The 8,031-nt window shown below is 61.3% G+C and overlaps 2 protein-coding genes across 9 annotated transcripts; one reads left to right on the forward strand and one right to left on the reverse strand.

The window, feature by feature from the left end:
* The first annotated feature begins 1,756 nt into the window (after positions 1–1,756).
* Positions 1,757–5,535, forward strand: LOC131501260 (insulin receptor substrate 1-like). 2 transcript variants are annotated; one of them, XM_058711111.1, is made up of 3 exons: positions 1,757–3,788; positions 4,001–5,136; positions 5,500–5,535. In XM_058711111.1, the coding sequence occupies exons 1-3, from the start codon at positions 3,392–3,394 to the stop codon at positions 5,506–5,508; spliced, it is 1,542 nt and encodes a 513-aa protein (XP_058567094.1). In that variant the 5' UTR covers positions 1,757–3,391; the 3' UTR covers positions 5,509–5,535. The 2 variants fall into 2 exon arrangements, with proteins under 2 accessions (XP_058567094.1, XP_058567093.1); XM_058711110.1 differs by having other exon boundaries at positions 4,001–5,535.
* A 516-nt stretch (positions 5,536–6,051) lies between these two features.
* SAP25 (Sin3A associated protein 25) lies at positions 6,052–7,979 on the reverse strand. Of its 7 annotated transcripts, none has more exons than XM_058711125.1 (6): positions 7,440–7,979; positions 7,164–7,264; positions 6,969–7,072; positions 6,718–6,895; positions 6,501–6,598; positions 6,052–6,419 (listed from the first exon to the last, which is right to left on the reverse strand). In XM_058711125.1, exons 1-6 carry the CDS (start codon positions 7,583–7,585, stop codon positions 6,132–6,134), a joined length of 915 nt encoding a protein of 304 aa, XP_058567108.1. In that variant the 5' UTR covers positions 7,586–7,979; the 3' UTR covers positions 6,052–6,131. The 7 variants fall into 7 exon arrangements, with proteins under 7 accessions (XP_058567108.1, XP_058567107.1, XP_058567104.1 ...); XM_058711124.1 differs by having other exon boundaries at positions 6,969–7,075; XM_058711121.1 differs by having other exon boundaries at positions 6,718–6,871; positions 7,164–7,336.
* Between the last annotated feature and the right edge of the window lie 52 nt (positions 7,980–8,031).

Raw genomic sequence — 8,031 nt, forward strand, 5'->3', positions numbered from 1 at the left:
AGGAGGAGCCTTTTCTTATTTTTCCCCAGCCACCCCCAACCCCCTTTCCTAACCAAAAGCACTGAGGTTTGGAGGTGACATTGAAAGGGCCTGTGCTGTTTCAGTCACACTCCTATAGTTTCTCAAGGGTCTCCTTACTGCCTGGTGCCTGGGCCCCAGTACCTCCCTGCAGTCCCCCTCCCCACATCCCGGGCACTCTGTCCAACATGGACTCCAGCCAGCTCACTGGCCACGGCAGGGTGACCAATCAGAGAAGTTACACTGGGTCAGCCTTCAACCCCAGGACAGAACACTCGAGTTCCCTGGGCACAGGCCAAGACTAGGACCGCAGCTGCCTCTCTTGGCGCAGAGCAGCCACAGTGCTGCCTCCGTGGGGCCTCCTGTGTCCAAGCGAGCAGCAAAGAATGGAAAAATCCCTGGCCTGACAGAAAATGTCTAAATGACTGGGCTGTGTTCCTCCTACCTCACCCTCCCAGGACGCACTTACACGGCCCTGCCTGGGGGGTTACAAATCTGAACCCCATTGCAGGCACACCATGGAGCTCACCCAGGCTCCCACCGGGCTTCTGACCAAGTCCTCATGTCCCTCTGGCCAGTGCTGTGATCACACTCTGCAGACAACAGTCCTCTGGCTTGGCCCCAGCCTTCAGCAGGTCACACGCCCCTGTGGGTGAGGAAGCAGGAGCCAGTCCCCAGGATGGCTGTGAAAACTCCATTCCTTCCAGACTGGAGCTTGGGAGCCATGGTGAGGGAAGACTGAAGGCAGGAGATGGCGGTGTCCCTGCATCCCTCCTCCACAGAGGGGGAAGAACTCCAGATGGGGGAGAAAGGGGCTGATAGGAACAGCCCAGCCTTAGGACCCCATTCTCCTTGTAGGCTCCTCTCGCTGGTAACAAGATTCTTCCACAGGGATTTAGAATGTGGAGATCCCATCCTGCCGCTACCCTGCACCCAGCAGAGGGATGCACAGGTAGACCCCTCAGGTTGCGAGAGGACCTCACCCAGCGGGGTTGAGGTTCTGCCACTTCCCGTCCCTGGGGAGCAAGTGGAGTTACCAGGGCAACAGGCTAACAAGATCTTGTCTGGGGAGGGCCAAGGGCAATGTTGTTGCTAAGGCAACTGATTAGGCCAGTTGTTTGGCTCCAGGCTTTTCCTGGTATCCAGCAGGCTAAATCACCTGGCACTGATTACCACCCCACACCATCACTGTTGCCCAGAACCCAGGTACTCAAATCCCTGCTGCTTTCTGCTCTATCTGTACCCAGCACTTAGGGGTTCAGTGACACAAGGTGGTCTGGAGCTGGTCTCTGTGACAGCAGCTGTGAGTTCACAAGGACTGGGGTGCTTCACGGTGGCCTGGTTGATGCGGAGTGGAAGGAGTAGGGATGAAGAGGCCCTCTGTGGATAGCTTGAAATCAAGCCTGGAGAGTAAGGCTCCAGGCCAGGAGCACAGCAAGTCCGTAGGCCCTATGGGTGCCCTGTTCCTCAAAGCAGCACTGGGAGGGGGAGGGACCTGCAGATCTCTTTTGTGTCCTTGCTACTTTGCACCTGGTACATGTGTCAAGGCCACACTGGAGACAATGGCTTTGAGCACAATTCTGTTTGGGGGGCCACTTATGGAGCCATCACATACCTGCCTCTCCCTGGCCAATACCCACCAAAAGTAGTGGCTGCCACTGGCCCCAGTGCTCACATGCTCTCTGCACCTCTCCTGCACTTGGTGGGGGGGGGGGGGTGGGGGGGGTGGGTTATGGCTGAGCCAGAGGCTCAGGGGGGACCTGGGCACCACCTGCCTCTAGCCAGATGCCCATCCTCATGATGACGGTTGGCTCCCTGCATTTCACCCTCAACATGATGGTGAAAAGATATTTGAGGATCCTAGCTTCCACACAGTGCACCATTGGCTTCTCCAGCATTCTAGAAGAATCTGGGGAGTGGAGAAGCATGGGTGGGAAGACCTGCCCTCCCAGCTCAGGCTGTCATGGCCTATGGACTAGTCTGAGAAAACAAACAGGCTTCCCTTGCTTCAGTGTTCTTGCTGTATCTTCTTCCCTACCTAATAGCCCTCCTCCCCATATGCCATCTTCCCCCCCCCCCATATGTCATCTTTAATAGGGCTAAGACTCAGTTGCCCACATCCCCTCCTCGACCCTTGGCTCCCCCCACCCTACCCCCGCCCTTAGCTATCTTACTTGCCATGAGAATGATAGCACAAAGTCCTCAAAGGCTCCCACCCACGTGTCATCTCCTGGTGGTGTGTCTTCTAGAGTGTGTGGTGACCAGCGCCATCACCCCAGCAGGAGTCATGATCCTTGAAAGGGTCAGAAGTGGGGTGTACAATGTCTGAACCCCAACTCCATCTCAAATCTCTTAGGATGGGGTTCCCCCACCAGAGAGTCTGCACCTCTGATCAAAGCCTTCAGCTGGCCCATGGTAGCATTTTGGGACAGTGGTGGTGAGAAGGGGCTGAGGGCAGCGGGAGGGCAGTGCCCCAGAGAGATGGTGTCTTCTTCCCCGGGTTCTCCTTCAGTGTCCCCTTGACTGGAATTCTGGTGGAATGGTCTGTGCACAGAGACCAATCCAGAAGTCTTCTCTGAAGACCCCTCCTATCACCCTAAACCCAGAGAGAAAATGAACTCCAGCTCTTCTGAAATCAGCACAGCCCAATGATTGGTGGCCCTAGCTCCTAGGCTGGCTTGGGAAGGAAGGGTACAGAACCATTCCTGGGTGGGAACGGAGGACACAGGTTTTGGACGCCTAGAGCCCCAGTAGCCAGTGGCAGGAGCAAAAGGCGGTGCTGCAGTAAGGGCGGTCCCCTAATCTCCAGGACTGCAGACTCCTGCGCCTTCGCCTCCGACACAGTTCCACTCACATTTGCCTCACTTCGGTCGTCGCTTCCTTGGCAGTCAGCTCGGATCCGTAGAGACGCCCACACACTCCCCGCCCCTGCAACCCCAGCCCAAGGGTGGTTAGGGTGGGGTGGAGGCCACCTCTCCCAGACTTCACTCCCACGGCCTGGTGTCCAGCGTTCCGGTCGCACGAGGGTTAACCTCGTGGGGGTGGGGACTCTGGAGCGGTCGGCAAAGGGAGGGAGGGGACAGGAGGCGACCCAAGGCGCGGGGAGCCGGCCGGCTGGCCTGGGTCAGGCCTCAGAGGCCGCTGGAGCCCCGTGTGTCACAGGCCACCGGGCAACCACTGGGGTACACGCTGCGCGCTGCGAGGGGTCCACCGCAGATCCCAGGCCCCAAACTTCAAGTCGGAAGGGGTGAGACGCTGGGCATAAAGACAGGTGGCAACCTGTCTGGACGCTGCCCTCCTCCCTGAGGACCGCCACCTCCACCCTACTGAATCTCAGCCCTTACTCCGGCCACTATATTGCCTTTGGCCCGTGATGAAGCGGGGAGGCGGTGGTCCCACGGCGGCCCCAGAGGCCGAGCTGGGCGACGTGCCCCTGGTACTGCCGCGGCCCTGGGCCTGTCCCGCTGACGTGCGGCTCTGCGGCCACCTTCGGAAGCAGAAGTCCCAGCGCCGCCGCTTCTTCGTGCTGCGCGCGGACCCGCCGAGCCTAGAGTGCTACGAGAGCGAGAAGAAGTTCCGCGCCGGCCGAGTGCCGCCCAAGCTCATCGTGAGCCTGGCGGGCGCGTGCACCATCAGCACGCGCGTGGACGCGCGCCAGCGCCACCTGATCCTCCTGTACACGCGTGACCGCAGCCTGGGCGTGGCGGCGGCCTGCGAGGCGGAGCAGCAGGCGTGGTACAGCGCCCTGCTTGAGGTGCGCGCGGCTGCGGGTGAGGCCCGACCCCTTGGCAGGTGGAGACGCGGCGGGGGGCTGGGAGCCGGGGGTTGGGTGTTCGCGGGTTTTGTTTATCCTAGGTTGTCCCAGCAAGTCTCGGATATGAAGTTCAAACGTGAAGCGTTAACACCTCTTTAATTCTTGGGGCACAGTGACTCCAACCTCCGGACCCAGGAGCCCTTTGTGACCAGCCCACTATCTCTCCAGGTCCCAGCTTTCACGAGGACCCCAGGGCCTGGATCCTTGCTCCATTTCAGGACGTCTGGCCCGTGACGCTGCGGCCCAAGGGACTGGGGAGGACACGAGGCCTGGGCAGCGGCAGCTATCGCCTGTGCCTGGGTTCGGGGGTGCTGAGCCTGCTGCGGAAGCCCAAGGGCAGAGGCTCTCGGGACACCCAGGCTTCGCCGCCGCCGGCCCTGCGCCTGTCGCTGCTCAGCGTGCGCCGCTGTGGCCACGCAGACTCCCTCTTCTTCCTGGAACTCGGCCGCTCGGCGCCCACGGGCCCCGGGGAGCTGTGGCTACAGGCGCCGGATGCCGCGGTGGCCCAAAGCATTCACGAGACCGTACTGGCCGCCATGAAGCGACTCGGGGATGATGATGCTGGTGGCAGGACTGAGCCACTGCCAAGGGATCCCCTGACGAGCTCTTACAGACCCTCTGTCTCCCAACCTTATGCGACCCTGCCCTCGGCAGCCCAATCAAGCGGCCTGAGCCATCGCGGGAGCGCGGATGAGAGGAAGGAGAAAGCAATCCCTGAGACCCTGGCGGCGCTGGCGACTGCAGCTTCGCACTCTGGGGAATTGGAGCGGGGCGGGGGCTACGTCGCCATGGGAGCTGGGAGCAACTACGAGCCCATGGGGGGTGGCCAAGCAGGTGGTTACATGGTGATGGCACCCCCGGGCCTTGCAGCCTTTGCCCATGCCCCTCCCCACGAGCAGCTCCAGGGGTGCGGGGGCACTGAATACGTGCCCATGAGCCACTTTCTGCCAGGGTCCTTTTCCTTGAGCTCCCTGCCCCGTTCCTATACGCCCAGGCCCAGGAGGCCGGGACCTTCTTTCCAAGGCCCCCCTCCCGCCGTCGGGGAATGCTGGGGACCGACAGGGGCTCATCCCTGCTTGCAACCACCTTCGGAGCTAGCAGGAGAGTATGTGTGCATCAGGTACGTGGCCCCACACCACTTAGGAATGAGCACTGCCATACAAGACCCGGCCAAAAACCTCCTCAACTATGTAGACCTGGACCTGGTCCCTCCATTGGAGGCTCAAGGCGACACCCTGGGATCCAGCATTCACCACCCACACAGCTATGCCCGCATCGACTTCCAGAACCTCAGGGAGGTTCCGGTGAGGAGACACAGGCAGCCCCCTCCAGTCTAGCTGACGAATGGATGGGGAGGAGGAGAGAGAAAACAGGACAAATGCCTTCCTGCCAGCTCCCCTCAACTCCTCCCCTCACCCTTCCAAACCTGGAGGGGCTCTTAGGCACCCCCCCCCCCCGCCCCCGCCAGGACCTGTGACTTGCAGAGCTCTGAGCTGCCCTTAGGCCTGTTACCCACTCTGCTCCTTCCAGATGTGGTGCCTGGGGAATCTTCAGGAAAAGGTTCCCCAAGAAGCTGGATTCTTTTAACGGAGAAAATTCTAGAGCCACCCTCCCCTCTTCCTGCCCACAAACCCCCAGCAAAGCCCTGATCCTTTCTCTCCTGGCAGAGTTCCTGAAGCATCACTCCAGATTCCCAGGCTGGCCTTGGCGCCCCCTACCCGGTCTTGGCTGACTTCTCTCACATGGACCTGTTCCACCCTACCTGCCTTGTGTCTCCTCCCAGCCAAAGAACTAATCCCCAGCCCCAGGGCTGAACTCCTAGGACCCCAAAGCAAGAGGGCTGAAAGCACCAGGTACCTTCCCTCTACTGCTTCCCAAAAGTGCTGTGCCACCCCCTTACTCCCTGATTTCCCTCTCTCAGCACAAGCCATGTGTTCACACAATCCTCCCTTCTATGGAGCCTGGCAGAGCTGATAGACTTCTTGCTTCCAAATACTGTCTAGGGGACTGTACTGTGGATCCCACACACACCCTGCCCTATTAAAGGTGCCCTCCTTGGTCAGCCTGGAAAGGTCTTAGGTCCGTGGATTCCCCTGAGCTACTGTGGGGGTGACCAATGAGTAACAAGAATTTGAGGGGAGGGCAGCCTAAGCTGTGTAGAGGAAGAGATCCCATCCCTGTCTCCATGCCCCACTCTGCTACTCACTACAAAGAGCCTGTTTGCAAACCAACACTTTTATTGTCAACAGAAGCTGTCTAGGGGAGTAGGGGACCCATTCTGCACCCAGAAGGGGTATGTTCAATGTGTGTCTGGGGTTTGAGGGGCAGATGGATCAGTGCAGTGAGAACAGCTGGGGCCACCACTGGGGTCTGAGTGATCAGATACAGGGTCTGGGGGGCCAGCAGTGGGCGTGGGAGCCTCCAAAGCCACAGGTCTAGGAGGCCCCTGGCTCATCTGCAAGAGGCCAGTCAGGGCGATGAGCTCAGGCCCACTGAGCCAGGCAGTAGGGCAGCCAGGGGATGGGGTGCGGAGGACGCAGGGAGACATGATAGGAGGTGGGAGCAGCAGCTTCAGAGAGCCCATCACCTGAGGAGACAGGAGGGGGGAGTGTCTCCACCCAAGCCCTGCATGAAAAATAGGCGAGGCCAGGGCAGGAAGTGCACTCACCTGTTGAGAGGCCTCAGACAGATACAGGGGAATACGCTGCCCACATGGCAGCAGAGGGTCTGAAACAAAGACATCTTCACAGCACATCACTGGGAACCCTGGAGAGGAGAAGCTGGGAGGGCAGCAGGCTGGGGTTCCCACATCGGCAAGGGCTGCACTGGTTCCCTGAGGAGCTCGTGCAGGGCCACTCCAGAGTCCCTGGGCCCAAGCAAAGTACCTGCATCCCTGGGCTCATGCTCTCCATTCTGATGTCCTGTTGCAGGGGCCAGGGACCTGAGGTCCCGGCCTGAGGCTGCCTCATACAGCGGCCACAATGAGGGATGACACAAGGTCCGGCCTGAGAAGGAGGTGCCAGGTGCACAGCTGGGCCCCTGTGAAGGGGGCATGACAGAACACTGGAGCTTGGGCTCCCTCCGAAGGCACCCCTGCCCCACCCCCAGGACAGAGCCGCAGGTACTCCCAACTCACCCACACCAGCCGGGGTCCCGCTTTAGCCTTGTAGTTGGGATCCCATGGTGCTAACATGGTCATCCTTGAGGGGGCCACCTCCCAGTCCATCTGAGGGGAAAGGGCTACTGGGGCGGGGAGGGGACAGAGATTAAAACAGGCTCGGGAGTCGGTGGAAGGGTCCTGTGGGGTAAAGGCCGCAAGGCCTGAACCTACCTGGGGTTCCCGGGGTATGCTCCGCAGCCAGGCCTGGGGGAGGCCGGGACAGCAGCAGCTCTGTCCGGGTCCAGGAGGGCCTTCGGGACCGGGGCTGCGGGCTGGGAGCGGGAGGTACTGAGGTGCACTGGTCACAGCCTCCCCCGGTACTTCCTGGGCAGGGCCGAGGGTGCCTGGTGCAGGGAGTATGGGCACAGCCATTCTTCAGGGTCGGCAACGGAGATCTCCGCACACTGTGGGCCCCCTGTCGGACTTCCCTCCCGCCCAGCCCCTCACCTGTCCTGCGGGGGAGTTCCTGGCTCCTCCAGGGCTTCCTCTCCAAAGGTCGAGGTCTCCACGGGGTCACTGCCAGCCGAGGAGCCATGTTCCTCGAGCGCCTGCTCTTTGCCCGCGTCCCACCGCCGAGGCGGCCCAGGCAACATGAGGCCTCTGGCGGGGGAGGGCAGCGCAGGCCAGCCGCTCCGTGCCCCCCGTCCGCACAGTCCGCGCCTCCCACCTCCCCTCGCAGCCCCACGCGGCCCCCTCACGGCCCTCACCTCCCGCAGCACCCCGCCCAGCTCGCAGGGCCTCGCGGCCACGCCGCCGCCCAGCGCGTTTCCGGACCACGTGGCGCGCGCTCCCGCAGGGATCCCGCGGACGCCCCCTGGCGGCGGGGGCGGCTGGGCCCGCGCTTGGCAGCCGTTGGCTATGGAGGGGTGACGCCAGGTGCGGGGAACTGCAGAACCCCAACATCAACACGGAGGCGACCCTTTCCCCGCGAAGCACTGCTTTCGTTCACAGACGGACGGACGGACGGACACACACACACACACAACACACACACACACACACACACACACACACACACACACACACACACACACAAACC

The sequence above is a fragment of the Neofelis nebulosa genome, chromosome 18 (assembly GCF_028018385.1).
Source record: "Neofelis nebulosa isolate mNeoNeb1 chromosome 18, mNeoNeb1.pri, whole genome shotgun sequence".
Classification (NCBI taxonomy): domain Eukaryota; kingdom Metazoa; phylum Chordata; class Mammalia; order Carnivora; family Felidae; genus Neofelis; species Neofelis nebulosa.

What these genes read in the sequence shown, in the direction of transcription:
- LOC131501260 (XM_058711110.1), top strand. Translation starts at nt 3,392, where the DNA reads ATGAAGCGGGGAGGCGGTGGTCCCACGGCGGCCCCAGAGGCCGAGCTG. An exon ending in TGAGGTGCGCGCGGCTGCGG is followed by an intron (nt 3,789 to 4,000) that starts GTGAGGCCCGAC and finishes CTATCTCTCCAG; the next exon opens with GTCCCAGCTTTCACGAGGAC.
- SAP25 (XM_058711118.1), bottom strand. Translation starts at nt 7,585, where the DNA reads ATGTTGCCTGGGCCGCCTCGGCGGTGGGACGCGGGCAAAGAGCAGGCG. An exon ending in GCATACCCCGGGAACCCCAG is followed by an intron (nt 7,076 to 7,163) that starts GTAGGTTCAGGC and finishes TCCCCGCCCCAG; the next exon opens with TAGCCCTTTCCCCTCAGATG. An exon ending in GCATGAGCCCAGGGATGCAG is followed by an intron (nt 6,599 to 6,717) that starts GTACTTTGCTTG and finishes TCTCCTCTCCAG; the next exon opens with GGTTCCCAGTGATGTGCTGT.